General features: G+C 38.5%; 1 protein-coding gene across 1 annotated transcript in view; it reads right to left on the reverse strand.

Moving 5' to 3' along the window:
* PALMD (palmdelphin) overlaps positions 1 to 21,905 on the reverse strand; it is a 57,300-nt gene that overhangs the window by 23,804 nt on the left and 11,591 nt on the right. The window contains exon 2 of the mRNA XM_026094250.2: positions 5,313 to 5,358. Coding sequence (XP_025950035.2) covers positions 5,313 to 5,358 — 46 coding nt within the window. The remainder of the gene's footprint in view (positions 1 to 5,312; positions 5,359 to 21,905) is intronic.

A 21,905-nucleotide genomic window follows, 5' to 3' on the forward strand; every position in this document is an offset into this window, starting at 1 on the left:
ACGAAGCAGGGACTCCAAATTAAAAGGAATTTACTGTTGGTGGTGTGGTGCTTGAGGGAAAGAAAATGGGAAGAAATAACGTTTTGGCACAATCATACCTGCAAAATAAAGTCCTGAAATAGGCCCTGACCTATAATTCTATGGCAGCTGACACATGTAGATCTGAATCTTTCCTCTCCTACATTTTGGAGCTCTGGTACATCACTAAGTGAAACGGGCTGTTGGTGAATCCTGTGCTGTTCTTATCTGTCTTGTGGCTAGTAGCTGAAATAACAGGAATAAAAGTGGGCTTAGAAGTTTTGCATTACTTGAATAGTGACAAAAAAGTGGTAAGAAGAAAACAGACAAGTGTGATACGGTTCATATATGTTATGTGAGTTATCTTTCAATTTAAAAAGAAATCTGTCTGCGTGAAGGCTGCTCTCATGGTTGCTGACCTTTAGAAAGAGAAACCTCAAATAGTGCTGATCTGCTGTAGTGCCACCTTCATCCTTTTTACTGCTAATTATAGAAAAAAGGATATAGACAAACTGTCTCTGAATCCTGGGAACACTCGAGCTGCTTGTCTTTGGCCTTGGTAACATAGGGCATCCGTGTGGCTCCTTTATATGAGACTAAACACTGATTTAGTACTTATCTCCCATTGGCTGTTGAAGACTAAATCACACCAAAGGCAACTACCTTACAGGCTGTGCTAATAGACTGTTCTCTTGGTCAGCCTTAGTGCTATGAAGCTGTATTACTGGAGATTGCAACTTTTGCACTTGTTTCTTGATAAATTTTTAGGAAGGTAAATCAAATCATCTGTTGTCATGTGCAGAAACACGTTTGCTGACTGGAGGCTAATTCCCCTTTCCTTTCTCTAGAAGAACAGATTACAAATAGGGTTTTCTAGCAGGTTTGGGTTTTTTTTGTTTGTTTGTTTTGTTTTGTTTGACAACCATGGCTTAGGAAAGAGTTAAATTCCTTCACAAATGAAGGAAGAGGCTTGCCCTTTCAGGCCACCTGAGGAACCAGCTGAGCTTACGGAGTATGGAAAGTCGATAAAAAGGAAGTGCCGGGCATGGGGCTGGGAGTTGTTCTCTGCTGTTTTCCTAGAATCTGCAATTCAGAAACAGAAAGAGCGGCAGCATGCTTGGGGTTGAGTGTCTTCACTTGTTTCTAAAAATCAGAAATCAGCAGTGGGGCCACAGGCTGTAGAGACACTTTAGGGGCAGGAAGTAGGAGAAATGACGCAGCCATGTGGAGGTCTAGGGCAGGACTACAGGCTGGCAGAACACAACTGATCTCATGCTGGGGGTTCGTAAGTGAGTAGGTGTCAGTGATCTCCTCTTTTTCTATCTGGAAAATTCAGAAGAATTCCAGTATCAATCTTTAAAGACCGTCTGTATTTTACAACTTTTCCTTCATGGTGTTAGTCTGCCTCTTTAATATACTAGACTTAGCATGTAGGGATCTTTCCTCAAGATACTTGCTAGCTTCATCTCAGTAGTGGTACTGAGGTTTCTCTATGTTCTTTAATACATCTATTGATTTAAGAATGTTGCAACATGTAATTTTTCTGCAATGCCTCTTTTTAGAGCGTGTTTATCTAAGAGCTGCTATACTGGATTTTAGCCAGTCCTGATTTTGGGGACAGAGCATCTCTGGTCCCTGACCTTCACAGCTTTCTTTACCAGGACATATTCCTAATCTCACTGTATGAATGGCCTTTAACCTACCATTAGATGGGCAAAATGTGACAAGAGCTTGTGTTTACAGAGGGTTAGAGTTCTTAAGGAAATCATCTTTTTCCCTGTAGTGAAGTTCTGGATAAAATGCTTAGCTGCAGAATGAACTCACTTGGTTTGTGCTATTAAAGAATATTCTGAGGTAACTTAAATATTCTATTTTTGCCTGTGGAGGTTTGTACCAGGAGCCTGTGCAGTCTGAAATGAAAAGTGCGTAAAAATACTGCACAGAAAGAAATCATGAAGGTGCAAATACCTGCATTTTAAATGAGCTATGTATAATAAGAAATCTCTTTGGTAAAAGAAACTTTTTGCTTTTCCTCTTGTTAAAGGCCTGTGTTTGTTTTGCATTCTATATTTTCTTTGTCTTAAAATTTTCTACTCATATCCTTTAGTGCTCTAACTATATTTTGATTTCACTAGTCGATAATAAGCATTCTCTACGTGGTTATCCAGATAAAATAGATTGTAAATACACACGATAACGTATTTCATCTAGTCTAAGAAAGCTGAAGGCTGAACACCAGAAGCTGAATTCAAGGGAAACAAAGAGTGTAAGAGAAACTTTTCTGAACCTCGTGTGGCTAGAATACTTTTTAAAACAAGTTAGGAAACTTCCTTGCAGCGCACTCTATACTACGCTGTGTTTGCACGTAATGTTTCGTTGTACAAAGCTTTGACTATGCGTATGTTGGAATAAACGTTATTACCAGAAGATATCCAAGGGATCTATGCTTCTACTGAGCTTCATGCCGTGCCCCTGCAGATAATCAGGTTACAGATGGAAGTCTTCTCTTAGCACGCTCTTTTGTTAACATGGCCAAGATTTGCTCTTTTTGAAAGAGCACCCTAATCCCTTCCTTCCTATCATATGTCACTGTAAGGAGAGACTTGAGTTTGCCTTAGTGTTCACTCCTACTGAAATCCATAGGAGTCTTTTCTAGCTCTGAGTATAGAGAAGATGCTCCAAAGTGGGTCAAACGGAAAGGAAGGGAAACGTCTACAAAGGTGGTCTCTTGCTAGATAACCTGTGTGCCAAATCTGTGAATTTGTGTCAGTAGTCCACTGTGGTACCAATGTTTTTTCTTGTCTGCTTGGTCCCATGGCTGATGCCATGTACTGTCAAGGCCATCAGAGCAACTAATACGCTAGTTAGCTAATGTTTTATCATTTTCATATAGTTTTCCAGAGGTGCTTCTTGGTCATGCAGAGGACCTTGTCTGGAGGTATGGACACCTCAGTCTGATGGGGTGAGACTGCAGAAATGTCATAATTCAAATCCTTAAGTGTTTCTGTAATTTTTATTTTCTTACAGAGCAGAGGTTTTAATGAAAAAGGTCAAGTCCTGCATTCCTCTCTGTCTCCATGTATTTGCCACAGTAAATATACAGCTTCTACATTTTAAGATATGACAGTCTCTAGCAAAACAAATGCATTAGATATTTTTAACTTGTTAGCTCTTATGTACACCAGCAGCAGGGGGAAGCCACATGACAGAGAAAAAGGGCTTCTTTTCAGAGCCATGGGAACATCAAAAACTTAGAAAAAATAATTTGTTTTCTTTTTTGCTTTGCTACTTGAAGATACAAAAAAAGAACTGGAAAAGCCCTAGCTGCTCTTCAAGAGTCAGGTGCAGTAAAGGAGCTGGGCGTTTAACAAGAGAAACCAATTAGTTTAGAAGTCCAGTTCTTTACTGCTCTGAGTACCTGCCTGCCCAGTGCTGCCTCTGTCGGATCCCTTCACAACACAATGTCTTTATGGTAGCACTTACAGTTCCCAGGCATGTTGCCTACTTGGGACAAACCTTCCCAGAGCCGCTGAGTACCTTGAGATTGAATTGTGTTGTTTTCTTAGACAGTTGCTGTTGCAGCTTCTTAAACCTGATGGTAACTGCATTTTCTTTAGACTTTTTCCTTTCTGCAGCGCACTGCAGTAAATACATTGAGCTTTTCAACTAAATGCTCTGAATTGTAAGTGGGCAACGACCAAAGTAAAGAGCAAATGGCTACTTTATGCAGCAAGTGTAATAAATGAAGTCCTGGCCAGAGCCCGAATATGATTTCCCATTTCCTGTAATGCAAGACACTGGAAGCTGTCACAGGTATTTAAAAAATGCTTCTCCAGTGTTGCTGTGAAGGCAAAGGTGCAGCCAGAGATCGCTAACTCCAGTGCCACACATAGGCGTGCGTGTTAGCAAGGCCGGGGCCTCATTCCTCCTGCCAGATACCAGGAAGCATAAAAGAGCACAAGGCGTGGATTTCTTTCTTTCTTCCCTGGAGCTCCAAAGCATTTCCTATCTTTTGAGCCCAGATACTAGAGACAAAGTCCAGGTTATGAGTCTGGTTCAAACACCTCTACAGTTACAAACAACCAACCCCTCCTCCAGTCCCAGAACATTTCTAATTGCCTTCTTGTGGATTTGAATAAAGTCACAAGTAAATATGATAACTGGGCCTGCTGGCCTTTATCGAGTATCACATATTTAAAAAACAGCCTAAAATCCTGTTTGACTTGTTTAGATTTCCATTTATGAGTACCCACATTTTCCTAATATGTTCAATTTCAGTAAGGTATTTTTTAACTCTGTTCACTATTTATTCAGATAGTAGTATTTGTTTCACAACTAATTTCATTATCATGCTAAGTGTTTAAAAAAAAAAACCAAAAAACCTTTGTTTCCATTATATGTTCATAAATATTGCCTGTGGCAATAAGTAAGTGATCCTTCTACAATTTTCCTTTAATCCTAAAAGACCAAGTTCTCTTTCTGTTTAATCTTTGTGACCCAATACATTTCAGGGCAAATAAAATCAGAGGAGAATTTGTACTCTGCCATTTTGTTGCATCAACTTTATATATTCCTTTAAAAAAGACTCCAGTAATTCCTTTAAGCCCCCCCCCCAAAAAAAAACAAACCCAAATTTTTCAAAGTGGAATTCCCTTTATAAAAGAAACTGAAAATGTTTTCTAAAGTCTTTAGCATAAACTTCACTCACTGTATCTCTTCTCCCCCCTGTCTGTCCCCCCCCCCCCCCAAAAAAAAAAACCCTGACAGGTAGGAATTTGATTATTCCAATCTCTTCCTCTTTACTTTTTCAAACAACATTATTTAAGATATATTATCAATAATCCAGCAATTTTATTTAACTCTACAATGCAAAAAGGAAGATCTCTCATCTCTCAGTTTTGTTGTGAAATGGGAAAATTGATTTGTTCTGGAGTTCTCTAGCTGCCTTTTGACCTGCTGTCCTTCAAGCAAGCATTCACTTATGATGATAGTAATAGGTATTTTAGCCTATCTGGTAGCAGTTTGCACATGTACTTTCACTACTCTGAATTTAATTTAAAAAGGTAATACAAGCCATAATAAAATCAGTAAAGGCAACTTTGTTGTCCTGAAGTAATAGCTTAAAAGCCAAAATTAAAAAGTAGCCACTTCAAACAGACATAAGTGCTTTCTCTTTTTCCCTCATGGGATAAATGATTCTTCAGCAAACACATGGTAGCTCATTAATATGTTATTTCTAAGCATTTTTTTTTCCTTTTTCTTTTAAAGAGCAAGTTGTAACTATAAGCACTTACTGTTATGGCCTGGAATCTTTCCTTCAGCAGTTCAGCTTCCTCCATTCTAGAAATCAAAAACAGACAAGTAGTGAAGGAAAGCAGAATGAAACCATAAGCAAAGAGCCTCCTGGCAGGGCTACGAAGAAAGCTGAGGTGATTTGATCCAATTCCAGAGCAGACAGAAGGCAGAGTTGTTGACTTATCGAGAGACTCCCCGAGCAGATGAGCAGATCAGTGCAGACAGACACATGTAATGAGGGTGCGTAGAGGAGGCAGACGTGGAGAGCGCTGGCATGGGTTGACTGACAAGTTGGAGCAGTGGAGCACAAGCCCTTTTCCTTCAGAAGCTGCCAACTCTTTGTTTCAGCGTGCTCAGTTAGCATGCCATAGCCTCTTTAACTGTTAAATGCCCAAACCAGAATCTTTCAGGGCCATGGTAGATGTATACTTTATTTATGTTCCTATTCCTATTTCTTCCCCTTGTATATATTTGTGGTGAAAAATAAGTAGTTCAAGTTTATTAAATATCCCTCTTTCTTAGAAGTAGGTTTCACCTGTGTGTTTTAACTTGTGATTTTAGAGCTGTAGATGTATGGGGTTTGTTGAGATGGCATTTTTAACTTAGTTTCCTAGATGAATTTTCTATATTCATAGCTGGAAGAATGTTTCAGACCTGCTAACATAAAGTAGAAATAAAAATGAAGCAATCTGCTCTGTCATTAAGTGGAAGTGTTAATCTGTGCGTATTACTGGTCAGCTACCCAGGACTCAGTGGACTTACTTTGTCTAAGTAAGGATTTCAGGATCACCGTTTCGGTGTTACCAGCATGAGTCTAAAATGCCAGTGCTGTGTTAGATAAATCTAAAATATAGTGGCTCTTGCACCGGATTTCTATTCAGCTGATTTGAAGGGTTTTTTGCTGCGGACTTTTGCTGAAAACAGCATTGTGCTCCTTAAGGGATGGCGTGCATCTTGACCTTTCCAGTTACATGAGTGGGAGTCAGCCTTCCAAAATCAATCTAGGAAGCTTGCAAAACAAGTGGAACCGCCTCTAGTAGAATCTTGTCGTGGAAGAAATTTTGGCATATAAGCAAGATAAAGCTGAATTCAAACAGTGTTGAAGTGTAATGTGAATCTAGAATCCCTTTGTAGCCTCAGTATCATGTAACTTCAGTCTCTGTAAGGACACTAACGTGAGAGTCAGTCAGCATGTTTTTTTCCTCTGAGATGACTAAACTCACCAGGATTTGGTGAGGGGTTTTATTTTACATGTCAATAGAGTGACCTCAATCTTGATGGCAAATCAGGCTGATTTACTGGGAAATTCTAAGATGCTACAGAATTCAGCACTTGATGGTGAGGTTACATCCTCAGAATCTAGTATGAATCATTATTTAATTTCAATTTCCACCTTTCTACTACGTCATCACTAGCCCATGTACCCAAACAATATATTTCCATCCATACTGAGATTAAGGATGCGTTCATTTGTTTTGTTTATGCTAAGACCCACCCTGAGGTTTTGTTCAAACTTTCAAAGACCCCGTGTCGATTCTCCAGCTAAGAGTTGTTCTCTTTTTTTAAATATTAATATGTGCTTCATTTGGTCAGCACTCGAAATTAAAACATTGCCACAAGAAAGGCAAATGTGAAGTTCAAAGGCAGACAGACCAAAGTATATCAAGAGCCAGATTACACGGGAATTTAAATGTGTTCAGTTTATGGATCTGAGAATAAGTTTAAACAACCCACTGAATTAAATGCATACTTTCTTTCTACAGAAGTCAATAGAGAAACTGTCCTTCTCTTTGATCTTTCATAAGTTAGTATAGCTTTCCTTTAAAGCTGTACTAACTTATACTAACTTACACTATACTTATGTTTCATCTTTGTATTCTGTAGAGTTCATCTTAAGATTTAAGGGCTTATCTGAATCTCAGCATGTTTAGAAATTTACTTATCATTAAAAACAGTAAATAATAACATCATAAATAAGGAAATATGTTTTGGGTCAGAATCTGTCCTCTGATATAAATGAGATTCCATTCTCAGTGGATGGAGGAATGAGATCAGTCTTTCAAGTTCAAATTAGAATCAATATGATTGATTTTGCCTTCCTTTGACTTTCTATGATCTGTGAATATTTTCCAAATCTTGTACTCCAAAGTCATTTGAACATTTTTAAAAGCATTGCTTATGGACAATTACCCATTTACAGACCAGAAGAGAATTTAACATGTCTTTCCCTAATCTAAACCCCCAGATTTTGAAATAACCCGAAGATGATCCCTGGAATGTTGCATCCCTTTTTAAATGACCATTATTATGGAAGTATTTAAAGTATACTTTAAATGTTTTGAATTATTTAAATCACTTAACCTCTTACTAGGTAGAATTTGTTGTTCAGTCCGTAGATTGTTTTCCAGTTATCTTAATCCTATTCTAAATGAGATTTACATGTAAGAGAAGAAAGGGACCAGCTGTCATTTTGTCTGCCCTTAAGCCTGCTTCCCCAGTACGAGTGCAGTATCCAGCATGTTATATGTTGTCAGATCAGTAAATCCAAACAGCTGTGCTTTCAGTCTGCAGGATTCTTGGAATAAGATTTTCAGAACTTGCTTGCCAGAAATATATCCAGAGGAAACTATTTACCTACTCTGCAAGTTTAAGCAACAAAAAGTGTTTTGGAAGAAAAATGTGTTAATTTGTATTTTCTGTAATTGGCAACTGTATATTTCCCTTTAGTAGAACTGATACTCTGAGTTATGCAGAAAATGTTTGTTGTATCACATGGTCTGTCGTGCAGATCATATTCTTTTGGCTTCACCTCTTCATTCGTTCGCTTCCATTTTGTGCTGGATTCCTAGTGTAGGAGTCAGATTCTCTAATGCGAATCCAAAGCAAATGGTGAAAGAATTGCATTATAAAGTCATACAAAGAAGTGGGTGGGAATTTATGAGAATGGAACAGCCTGAATAAAAATTTAGAAGTAGGCCCAGAGAAGAACGTTTACAGCTGAAAGTGCAGATTCTGCAGAGCATAGTCTGAATGCTGGTATGGAGATAGATATCCTGCCATGTCAGAACTGCAGCAGCTGTCCCTGGCACAGTCTGCAACCAAAACCATCCTCAATTCTACACTTATTCATCAGACTATGACCTTCTTCAAAACAAATCAGTAACTTAAGCTAATACACATACGATGAATTATAGGTTATTATAGTAGTAAACGGCTGCTTCTCAGAACAAATATTTGATTAAAGGTGAAAGACCAGAAGCTCTCACATTTTAAAAATTGTGTTTGAAAAAGTGAGTTTAAAGTGAATGGAGTTGATCAGATTGTTACCAGCTGAAAATGTAGCCTATATTTTCTGGTAAGAATGGTTACAGAGTTTATGACTCACCATTTTGTACATCATAATTAATCTGATAATTTTGCCTTGTTCATGAGCTGCCTTCTGTAGCTGTGTTTGGAACAGAAAAGGGGCCTCTTACACTTGGTATTAAAGTGGATTTTATATTCTTATATTTAGAAAATGTACTGCCACTGTGCATTTGTCTGCATGTGGCCTTGAATCTCTGACAGCAAAGAAATGGAGAGGAGACAAGGTTTATTGAAGGTCCCTTAGTGTAAATGTCTACCACAGCCTCCTGTCAGTTAAACCAAAGGCTTGAGATCTGGGATGCCTCAGCTGATTGAGAAGTGGTCTATTCAACAGCCAGAACCAAGATTTTGAAATGCAAAAGTGAAAAATAACCCAGCAAGAAATTAAAATTGAAAATCTAAAAAATGTAGTTTATTCCAGATGAAAGGCATATGAACAGACATCTAAAATCTTTGGGTACTTGCTCACAAAGGTGACTTTTTGGAGAGATTTTCTCATTGACTGTATGTTATTTCACAGCATTCCCCAAAGAGATGAGGTTCAGTTGTCTCACTCAAAGGCTGGTTTAATGTCTTCAGACCTGAAGGCCATTTTCACCATTAGTCTACGAAGTATTTTCATCTGGTTCAGTCAACTGTGCTTCAAAGTTACACAATAAGCAGCAAAAAGCTTTCATCTAGGATATGTCCAGTTAAAGAACTCTTCTGGGGTTCAGCATGGTGCTACTTTTTTTGGCTAATAAGCAGAAGACAGACAAGACTTCTCTTAGTGATGGAAAACTCAGCCCTCAGTAAATGAAAAGCCTTGAGTTGAGGGAACGGATGATAATCAGAAGTAGCACCCATCACATTAAATATGATTTTATGTATCTCTCAGATCACAAAATCTGAGCTAAACTGGAGGGTGTTTTGTGAAAAATGTTTGCATCAATAGTGATCTAAAATATGCAGAGAGAAAGAGCTTTAAGGAAGTGAGGAAAACCTAGAGACAAAAGAAATTAAAAACCATCTGTGGAATGTAAATAATTATTGGCAATTAGTAAATAGATTAGATTATTTTAATAAACACCTATACAGATTTAAATTTTGCATTTATGGATGTGCATATTTTATGCATACTGCATTTTCTAACCACTTCAAAAATATTTTCAGGCTGGAAGATTGAAGGTGTCCCATCTCTCTTACTGTGGCTAGCAGACTAGTTGTGCGTAGAGTGTTCTGTGGGAGACTTTGTCATTTGTCCCCTTGCTCATGTTCTTCCTGTGGCTCCTTCATCTAAAACTTTCTAGCCTTAGTTTCTGTTGGTCACTAAATCCTTAATCTAACAGCCATTTTAGGATGTGAGATTGCCTGGCCCTTTTCATGTGACCAAAATTGAAGTTCTTTCTCTTAGGTTTTACTCAGTCTGGAATTTATTAGCCTGTATGCCTAAAGGTACATAATACATTGAAAGAAATTATGCTACATGTCCCTCTATCAAATTATACAATATTATGAATTATAAAAGATTGTATACATTTTTTAGAGTCTTAGAGGAAGTTCATGATAAATCTTCCACTAGCTCTTAAGAGGGATTAAAATTTTGCCCTGAAGGCAAATTTTGGAGAAGTAAGACTTGAAAAATTTTGTTCTCTATCACGTGAGTCTTTTAACGCAATGATTTTCTTGGGTCTTTTCACCAAAGCAAAATAAAATCTGAGCGTCTTCGTTTGTACGGTTTTATAAAACCAAATTCTACCTTCTTTGCTTGCTTGAGTATGCACATGCACTGAATCTCTGGGAGGAAAAGCTTTGAACTATTATATTCCTGTTGGTGCAACTCCCTTCCTGTTTCTATTCATAACGATGAATATCTTACGTCTTTAAAATCAAACTAAAGAAAGAGTTGTTGGCCATTGCCTTCAGTTGTTTTTAAAACACTGATTATCTTCATATTTTATATTAAATCCCCCTGTCAGATATCTCTCAATATTACAGAAAAGTTCTTGGAATGTTTTTGTAACACAGCACAGGCTCTACTGGCTCTTCCATGTCAGCTTATATGCACAGTATATGTTATTACTGCAGTCAGTCTATAAGCTATTGTGCTAAATATGAATCATCTTGCCTCTATTTTCTAATATTACATGGTGGACTATGTCAAAGTCTATTGATTAATTTTTAATCAGTTAAACATGTTCTTGTAGCCTATTGTATGTTGCCAGACACTTGTCAATTCTTGGCCTTATATATTTTGGAAATGTTTTGTGGAACTCTGAATGTGGGAAGTTTTCTAAAGAAAATTTAACATACTGCGTTCCGTCATTCATTCAAGTCATTCAGTAAATTTTGTAACTCAGTTATAAAATTCATTACTCTGGTGATACTAATTGTGAGATTCTTAACAGAATGTGTTTGGGTGTAGAGTTATTTTTTAGTGTAAACTGAAATAAGTAAAACCACAGACAGTTTGCAATACTCAGGATCAGCCTTAAACATGTTGTGGAATGTGTTGATTGCAACCCAGCATTTCCCAACTACTGCAGATACACACTCCTAAGAATAGTGCAGAGTTTTAAATCCTACCCAGCCAACTGTGTGGGGAATTTTTAGCAGGGCTCTGAGAAGCAGGCTCTAGTTGTTGCGCACTTTAATTATGTTTCATGAAGTGAAACTAAACACCTTATAACCAGGGCCAAACCCTGGGGAATAAAACAGAACCTAGGCAGGTACTGTGCTCTCCACAGCAACAATGTAAACTGGAAGACATACTCATCTGATTCTCATTTTTAGATGCTCTCAGAGAACACAAGGAGAGCAATAAATGGTGGTGTTTGGGTCTTGCAGGCAGGTAGGATAGCAGAGGAAAAGTAAGGCCTTGGAGAAGTGTTTTTGTGAATGCTTAGTGTCGAGTATAGTTTCTCTGAGTATGATTGCTGCTGCTGGAAGCCTTGAACATATAGATAATTGGAGCTGGAAGGCAGATCTGAAATAGGTGTTCCTTAGGAGAAGACCTTTCTACTTCTGCAGGTGGGACACGCAGAAGAGGAAGGGACAAGATTTGCAGTGGTGCTGCAGGGAAGGCAGTGCTTGTTGAAGCCATTCAGCAAGTTCCCCTCATTACTAAGCTCTAGTTAGCAGGCTGAAGAAGGGAAGCTGTGCAGGTGACATCAGCTGATTCCCCCTCCGGAGGGGTGGGCAGGGCCTTCCCAACCAGCCCGGGCTTGTAGCCGATCCTATCCTGAACACCGGATTTGCTCAGGTGCTCTGCAGGGCGTGATGAACCTTACTTGAGAGCTCTCAGCAGAGCAAAGAGGAATTACTGCTTTCTCCACCCACACTTCCAGCCACATTTTTTAGCCACTTTCCTTCCCGTAAATACTCTGTGAGCTAACTTAATTTGCTAATCTGTCCGGAAAGTAATCCAAAACATCCCCCCAAACCCACCTCTGTGACTGTCTTTTGCTGTGCCAGTGAGCTGAATAGGCTCACAGAGGGGCAAGAGGAACGGGAGCATCGGGGCCGAGGGAATAGGGTTCTGCCGGGGAAGCGTGCAGACAAGAGGAGGAAGGAGAAGATTTGACTCGTTTGGCAGTAGTGCGTCATTAGGTGGACTCAGCTGTCTTGCAGGCCTCAGGCTTACCGTTCCTAAGCATTGCAGGGACTATGAGAGACCTTATACCGACGCATGTAAGCATGTACGCTTAGCTATTTGTCTGAAACTTGAAACTGCTATGAAAACATGATGACTTCAGACTCTGGCAATCCTTCCTGTGCTTTCAGATATTCAGTATCCTGCCCTGTGGGTGGGCAAAAAATATCCCACATACAATTTGTTGTGCGTAAGCCTTTCCAAGTATTAATGGAAAAAATACACGATGAGATTATGCAAAACTTTATTGTCAGCAGAGCTGATAAGATTATTTTTGGCAGATAACACTTGTTGCAAATTTGGGCCTGTTTTCTTCAGTGAAGAAGACGTATTTTTTCCTGAGGGGTTTGTTACTTGGAAGTAGTGGTTAAATAGGTTGATAAAAACTCTCAACTCGTCAGTCTTTCACACTGTGAACTTCAGCTGTTGCCTGTTTGTTTGTAGTGTTGGATAGGTCATCTGAATAACACAGAGATTCTGGCTGAATGGCTGAAGCTTACCAGAAGGAATGCCGAATGCTGCACCACTGATAGCTGAAGTCATCTAGGTACTTGTGAGAATATGTCGTCATCTTAGAATTGTCAATGGATTCACTTACTTCACTTCTGTTTCTCCTAGCACTATATGTTTACTTAATCCATTATCTCAAAGTAGTAGTGATTAAATAGGAGCAAAGAATAATTGGTCTAATATGGTTTCCCTTAATTTCCTTGTAAGATTTATTTTGATTGTCAGGATTTCAGACCTGTTTCACAGCTACATTTTCTTACCAGAAAGGTCATATTTTCCTCTTAGTTTTCATTTGAAACTGAAGTGGATCCTCTGAAGTGATGATACTATATTGCTTGTTTGGTCGTCATTTACAGTGAAACTACATAAGAAATTTGAACTGATATGATGACTGTGTGCTGCTGGAAAGAAGCATCCTGCCTCTCTCTCTCCCTCAGTCCCGCACATGCATTCCCACAGTTTATTTAGCTGTAAACTCACTGAATCAACTCCCTGAACTGGCAGATAAATAATCAAGCAAAAAAGTGGATATTGCTAAACTAGTGAGTCAAATCATTGCTGAGAAAAGTCTGATGAGTAGCAAGGTGTGGTAAGGAAAGAGGATGGAGGGTGGAACTGTCTGGCTACTGGAAAATGCAAAGGAGGAAGAAAGAACAGGGGAAGGGGAGGAATGAGTAGGGAGAAAAGGAAGTGGTGGTAAGCTGTTAGATAAGCTTAGCTGTTATATGTAAATTCACCTTTAAAGAAAGAGATTGTATTTAACACAGTGTGGGAAACCTTTGTTTTTTGAAGGCTGAATAGGCTTTTCAAACACTTTTGTCAGACCAAAGGTTAATATTTTATTGTAATCCATGAATAATGCAAAGAATAATCTGGCTGCAGGCTGTATGAAAGGATATTTTTGGGAATATTAGATCTCTGCTTATTGTATCTTCTCAGCTGTGAACAAGTTCTTTACTCAGTGACATCAGGAAAGAGAAGCTAGTCCGAAGCCTGTGGCACTGCTTAATTAGATGTGATTTCTGAAGAGTGTCTTTGCAAATTTCTCTTCAGCCCAGCGAGCAGGATATGAGAACTTTGTTTGGGTAGGAGATCCCTTATGGTCTTTGTATAGATTTCTCACTGTCCAAATGCACCTGGAGGGAACATAGCCTGCAAAGCCTGGAGTTGGATCCCATTTTAATGATCTGTTGGTTTTAACAAAGCATTTTTAATTCTGAAAATATCACTATTACATCTAGCCTGTAGGCGAAATAGCTTTTTAAGATGGGTTTTGGTGCATGGTGTGAATCTGGAAAAGGGGCTTGTCAGGTTCTTTCTCCTTTCACAGGATGTTACAATAGCTTGCTATAAGGATGATTAGATATACTGTCAGACATTATAGTCAGTGTTAATGCAGTTAGGAGATTTCAGGAAGTCAGTTCTCGGGGTTTGGATTAGAAACTTAATCCTCATTTCTTGCTTGGACACAATTAGCTTTTGCGTTCAAGGGAAAGGTCAGGAGCACCCCCAAAGCTCTAGTTAACTGCTATAATCCTTTAGTTTAGCTGGGTCATTCTCCTTACGTGTTTTGGCCAACGCAGCTCAAGATTGTTATCAGAAGCTGTCATTATGTAGTGACTGCTCAGTGCTTAGATAACAAGTTTTATATTCTCATTTTCCAGTGGACTGGCAGCAATGGGACCCAGACTTGTAATCTTTGGAAAAACAAGGAATAAGCAGCACATAGACAAACCTGTCTTTTCGCTGAAGGAACACCACATGCTAGTGTTAGTATCAACATCTTTTCTCATAGTCTACATTTCAAGCATCAGTAGAGAGTTGTTAATGCATTTATTTATATATGTGTATTTTTTGTGCTGAGATTCAAGAATGTCCTTTATATAAATAGACTTTCTTCTGTTATATGAAGTATATATTCATGTAGGTTCATATTAATGATGGATTCTCTTAGGAGACAGCTACTTATATTGGCATTGCTTGGAATTTATACCATAAATCTCAATAACTGTTACGTTGATATATTGTTGAGTTGTTTAATGCAGTAGCTCAGAAATTGAAGAGCTGAAGTTAGATATATCAAGCAACTTTAACAACATCAATTTAGACCTCCAGCTAGCAGAGGAACACGCTTTTGGGGACCTAGTGATCAACCTGAAGGAAATGATGGCTTAAACACAGCTGAGGGACCTTAGCTCTTATTAGTCCCAAGAAGTGTCCTACATCAAGGTCATATTATTATAGACTGATTCTTTTTACCAGTGAGTGTGTGTGGAATTATTTCATGGTTGATGCAGTTTCATTTTGTGTATGTTGGTCACATCTAGAGAACTTTATGCCTATTAATCATACAGATCATCTCACATTTTCCACGCAGTTCCACACACATTTTATAAATCTTTAAATATCTCAAAGTATTGATAAGCCATGGTTTCAGGTTCCTATTCTGAATATCAGTTGTAGCAAAGTAGACTGAATAGAATAAAAATGAATTTGCATTTTTTAAGAATTCCCCACACACAAATGGAACAACTTCTGCAGTTAAAGGATATCTCAAGGGACACAGGGCTCTTGACAGAGGCAGCAAATGACTTCATAAACATCAAGATTCAGAGAACTGCAGAAGCCAGTTCCCTTTATTGGGAGAGCTGATCACTGACTATCTGAAGCTAGGTTAAAACATCTCTTTAAGATGCGTGCTTGAATTCTTAAGTGCAATATAGATCAAATGAGAAGCAATTTCTACACGTTTTTGCCAAAACTCTTAGAAGTTTAGCTGCGTTCAGATAGTGATGTGGGGAGCTGTCTGGAAAACCAAGTGAAAGTGTATGTCGGAGGATTTTCAAAGTTGAATGAGGTGCCCTAACCTGTGTGAACGTCCCATGCTTGCACTAACTGGGATGACCCGGACTGAGCTAACACTGCCAGTTGTGTGCTAGCATATGCAAATCAGCAATTAGAATTGGCGATGCCTGCACTGGAATGGGCCTGTTCCCTGGCTCCTGCTAGGGGGTTAAAAACAGGTTGTCTTCTAAGCCTTAAGTCTGTTGACTATAGCCTTTTGTCTTAATTGCCGTATTATTCTGACAGCTCCAGCAAAACTGACAGCAGCACCCTAGTTGCCGGCTGGTACTTTCCCCAAACTGATGCATTTGTTTTCTGAAAAATCTTCTATCAGTCTCAGCCTCTTTCACTTCTTCCTCCCACTTCTAGATGTTAGCCTAATCCTGAGTCTTTCTCCTATCCTTTGTTAATCCTATAAACCCTGAGCAAATCTGTCTACCTCTGTCTGTGTTTGGTGAGGAAGGTCCTGTTCTCCAGGGTGACAGCTCTCAGTGTGCACAGTCTGCATGGACAGGCTGCTGTCAAAACTGACCACAGCTTGAATCCCCTGGTTTAATTATCCCTGACCTAAGTAATTATGAAGCCCTCAGAGCGGATTTAAGCACTCGTAGGACATTTAAAAATCTTCCATAAGTATCTTTCCCTTAGATTGTGTTCTTGATAATGGCTGTGAACTGCCTGTGCTGTACAGCTCTCTTTGAGTGGGTGAAATTAAGCAACAGTTTTAAAAACAACATGAATAATAAGAGAATAAGAGTACGAATGAAGCTGTTGGGATGTTATTCTTGTTATGCAGAGCTTTCAAAAAGCAATGCAACTCAACAAAACTTTTTGCCTCTTAATTTTTCTCATTTCTCTTCTAGCAAGTTTCTTTAAATTCTCTAGTTAACCTTTTCTTTAAGTATGATTCACTTGTGATTTTCTAATTCCTGTAGGTAAGAGCTATCAGTAGTATAGCTTGCCAAAAACATTTGGTATGGAAGACAAATACAAATATATTGGAGACTTTCTCTGCCACAAATCTTTCAATGCAAATCAACACTTTCAGATTCACTCTCTGTTTGGGTTTTTTTTTTTTTGAACATATATTTCTGTTTATTTACTGTTAACTCTAATCCCTAGATACCGTCAGCTTCAGACATGAAAGTGGGATAAGAATTATTTTAATTCTTTGGTTTGTACAGCTTTGATTATTCAATTATTTTATCATTTAATCATCTTGAATAATTAGATCCTTTGAGTAATGAAAAGATTTACAACAATTCTTGAAAAAAATGCTGTCTCTTTCCATGTGTTTGAGGGGTATAAACAATAAACAGTTTGAGATCTATGTCATGCATTCTCTTTTATCTGTGGACTACATTAGTAGTCTGCCTGGGTTAATCTCATCAGTTTAGAAGTTTACAGAGAATCTCTGATGGCATCTGCCTCCAATCTGCTTAATTACAAAACAATTAGATTTGTCTAATCAGGCTTTTGGGTTTTTTTGATTTCATATTCTGGTTTGCAAGATCCATTGACAATACTGCATTGCGTAGGAACAGCTGAAGATCTCTATTCTCCTTTGGACTCCTACATATAGAAGATTCTTAGTCAAAGCAGTATTTTGTATTTTTCCTCTGAGAATAATGACTACATGGGGCGCACACATTTTTTGCAGTGGCTCTATGTACAATTCAAAAATAACAAACTGTTGCATATGTATTCTTCAGTTGTAAGAAAGTGCATTTTACTGTTTTTCTTAAGTCTCACAGTACAAAAGGAATAATGTAAATGACAGTACCAGCTTATGATTATTATAATTCAAAGCTAGTTTTGCTTAGAGCTAAAGTAATGGTACAGTATTAACAGTGGTTGAGATTTTTATATGCCATTATGCAGTAGGAAGACTATGCAGCTTAAATCAAATTATAAGAAGAGGTCTTTTGTACTCTGTAGTTTGTTAATCCATGGCACATGTTTTTAAAAATAGGAACTGACTGAATGCAACTGAATCCAAAAATGTCTGATTCAATTGGTAATGGCTTCCTGGTAGGTATCTCAGTCAGACTGTGTCTTGCTTTAGGATTCATATATTGGCAGGGAAAATAATCATCACTGCAAATTCTTCTTTAGTTGCATTAAATAAGAATAGAAAATGCTAGCAACTTACAATTTACCTTCATTGTCATAGAAAAACCCTTTGCAAGAGAAACTTGTGATATAGAAGCACGGAATAAATTGACAGCATTTTGTAAAAGACTTGAGTGAAAAGTGAAATTAGTTCCCCCACCGCCCCCCACCCCAACACTGTAAGGGCTCAGAATAAGTATTCAGAGTTCTACCGTAAGTGAAAAATAGTTAGTGCTCCACAGTCAGGAAGCAGCTCATACATCTACTACTACATATTAGTTTGGCAGACTTTCTAATGACTTCTGACTTGTTACTTTCCAGCTGAACTCCTGTGGTATTCAAAGACAGTAATAGCTTCTTTCACGAAACCTAAAGCCCTAGAGGTGGTTTTCATCCTTTGCAGATGTCATTTTCTCTTGAATGGAGAGGAATCATTTTCTCTTAGCCATTCTTTAGTACAGTAAGTAGAATTGCAGTCTTCAGCAAAAGTGATTTAATCTGTAGCATATACTATAGTGTAAAATTCTGCAGAGAAATGTGCACTGGTGTTGAAAGAGGTAGATAGGATGACCCAGAGAATTTTTGGCTCGTCAATCTATCATCATCAGTTCCAGATGAAGTATTGGCTAGGCTGATACAGGACCTAATTAATGCATTAAAGGAAAATGATCTAATGTGCACTAATAAAAGGAAAATAAATTCTATCTCTCTAATTTGATATTTCTTTTGGTGAAGGTAATAGAGTAAATCTACTCACTGATATCTTCATTAAGAATGAAAATTACATATAGCCAACACAAGAACACAGATTGTGAGAGGTAAGAAATAAAGACAGTTCCCTGACAGGTGATCTGCCTCGCTGGCTGACTGGGTGCTGATAAACAACATTCATTTCAGTACTGCTACATGCAGGGTTATATGTTTAGGAACAAAGAAACTTGTAAGATGCAAGAACGCTGTGAGATGATTTCCACTGTCCTGGAAATTCATGGTGCTGAGATCTTGAGAGTCATGCTGGACAATCAGCTGAATATTTGCTTTTATAGCAAACCTATGGCTAGAATGGCTGATGTGATCTTAGGAAATATCAATGGGATCCCTGAGTAGGTCTAAACAGATTTAAACTTCCTCTGTATTTTGGAATGAGTGCAACTCTTGTGGGAAATAGTTTGTCCAATTCTGCTGGCTGTGTTTGAAAAAGGATGCTAAAATCTGAGCTGTATGCTATGAGAAGAATGATAGAAAGATTTAATGTTTAGAAACCATATTCTACAGAAGGAGCTCAATTTATTTAACTAATTAAATAGTTAAAAGTTAAGTAGTTCCTTGAGGGCGGTTCATAAGTAACAGAAATTTGACAATAAAGGGCTTCTTAATTCAGCTAAGTGATAATGAAAGTCAGTGACTAGAAGTTGAAAGTTGAAATTACTTCACACTAGAATAGAGGCAGATATTTTAATGGGGATGTTAAGTGTCTAATGCAACAAGGTCTGAGTGCAGTCTCCCTTGCTGCAGACTTACAAAAGCAGATTTCTTTGTTTTTATAATCAATGGACAATAATTTCTGGGGAATGGCTAAGACTAAATGGTGAAAGTCATGGCAAAACCTTACAAATTTCTTAGCACACTCAGGAAAATGGCAAATAAGATGATACAAAAATAGCTCAGTCAAGGATCCGTCAAACTTGTCAGTATTATTTGGCCATTTCTTACTGAAATAAGATACTGCAAATCCCTGACACAGGGCTGGCATTACTCATCCCCAGCCATTTTGCCATCTCACCTGCCGGAAACATTCTTTGCTGTCCCGCAGTTTTTCAAGAGCAATTTTTAAGTTGTGGCAACACCTCAGCTTTCCTTAGAATCTCAGAAGGTACTTTCTGGTTTTAATCAAACATTTCCCTGGTTTTTTTGTGAAGATACAGTTGTCTAGTGACTGACAGACACAATTAAGAGTGCAAGTAGGAGTAGCACTCTTCCCTTAAACTAAATTTACTTCAGACTTACACCCAAGCAGTATACTTACATTCAACTTTACTTCTACCTCTTTACATGTAATTAGCATTGGATGAATGAAAACAGGTGAAATTATTCAAGTTTTTGTTAGAAATAAGAGAACTGTACGGTTTGTGGCAATGGTAAAAACATTGACAAAAGCAAGAAACCAGACCAAACAGTTTTCACTCCCAAAATGGACCAACACATCCTAAACACAGTTCCTAGTAATTTATTTAATGTCTTATTATTATGTATATATAATATATACATAATAATTATACATATAATAATAAGACATATATATATTTCACTGTGTATTTGGAACTGTTTCCAGAAGAATTTTTTTCTAATTCCCTATCAATATTTTTTCAATTTTCTTCTGACTTGTTGCGCTACCAGAAGAAATTTGAAAAATGTAACACATCAGAATTTGCTATTTGTTACAGGTAGGTGGTGTTAGCAATTATCTGCCAGTATTTTAGTAGCAGCTACAGCCCTGTTATATTGGCTACAGAACATATTTATAGAACATACACATTATGACAGTTGCTGAATCTGCTTGCTTGCAACCTTCATTTTTGAACTTCCTACTTTTAAAGCAGTCTTTTGTAAAACAGAAACATCATTTTTCAAATAGGGACTAGATCTGCCAGTTGTTTGGTCATCTTAATTATGAAATACAAGGGTAAGGATTGAGTGTGTTCTCATTCTCTTACTGTGAGCCTAGACCAAGAGTGAATGAGTTTCTGTCAATGGAGCTACACTGGCGTAAAACAGAAGAGAATCAGACCTGCTCCACTATGGATTTCCTGTTTCCTATCTGACAGGTAGGGAAGATGGTACTTTCCTAGCTCAGAGGGAGGGAGTGCCATTAATTAATGTGGAATAACTTCCTGCACAGCAGCTTGGGTGAGATCTGAATTCACGATCTAGCTGAGTGACAGTTAGTCATTTGGTAAAATAAGCATTGGAAAAAAAATCACTTTAAGCAACATTTTCGGCTCACAGATATTCATGAAAAACAGTAATTGCAACCAACCAGAGAAATAATGGCATACTGCCCAAACTGTGCTACGAAAGCACAGGCCACCCTAGCCCAGAAGAATGCTGAAATCGCTGCTTGTCTCCTGTTGAACCCTGGAAGTCTTAAGCAACTGCTTACCATGAGGTATGAGCTGCCTGTGTTTGAAAGGGTCTCTCTATTCTATGTTATTTCTGTTGCAGTAGGCTGCTGTGCCCTGCTGGTCTCCCTAACTTGTTTTTGATGAATTATTCTGGATGGCGCAGACCCAGTAGCAGGCTAATGTACTGTAGTCATCATTAGCAAATGTGATCTGCCCTTGAAGAGTCTCCTATGTTAATCTTTTTATGATATCACCATTCTTTTTCAGGAGTAGCTGCATTTGCTAAGTGCAACCTGCCCCTGTCAATTTGCCAAGGGAAGGTCCTGTCATGTGATACAGTGTCACTCAAAAAAATGTCTGTGTTGCCTGGCTGACTTCTCAATTCTTTGCATGCTGAGGCTATTTGAATATAGCAGGCTGGCTGTCTTCAGTCACGGCTATAGTTCATATCTCATCTCGGTAGCAGATGACAGCATTTGGTTTGGTGATGAGGAGTGGCATTTTTCACCCTGCGAGGCTGGAGGCTGAGACAGGGGCTGCTGCAGTACTTCTCCTGAGCCACAGCTCGTGCAAGACTCCCTGCCAGTTTTGATACGGAGGGGGAAATGCAAATAATAGGCAGGGCTTCTGGTAAATCTTATGTCTCCCTGGGTTCAGGGTTTCCTTAGGGGTCGGCTTGATGGCATGGAGATGAATTAGCAGGGGAAGAATAACACTTCTCTTACTTGGCAGAAGCACCCACTCTGTTATGTTATAGCAATACCTCTGCCTTAGCTTAAGCTTTGTGAAAAGGATGCTTGCTGCAGCAGGCAAAACTGCTCTTTATAAACACACAGATTTTGCATGACAGGCTCAGCACATGTGACTGGGGTCAGACTTTCGAGAGGACTCAATCAGCTCTTGTTGCGACGCTTATAGGCAGGGTTTTCTGAAGACCCAGGGCAATGAGCTCTGAGCAGAGAAGAGCTCTAGCAGCTCTGCCTCTGTCAGCAGTGCTGAGAGTCTGT

Source organism: Dromaius novaehollandiae, chromosome 8 (assembly GCF_036370855.1).
Source record: "Dromaius novaehollandiae isolate bDroNov1 chromosome 8, bDroNov1.hap1, whole genome shotgun sequence".
NCBI classification, from domain to species: Eukaryota; Metazoa; Chordata; class Aves; order Casuariiformes; family Dromaiidae; genus Dromaius; species Dromaius novaehollandiae.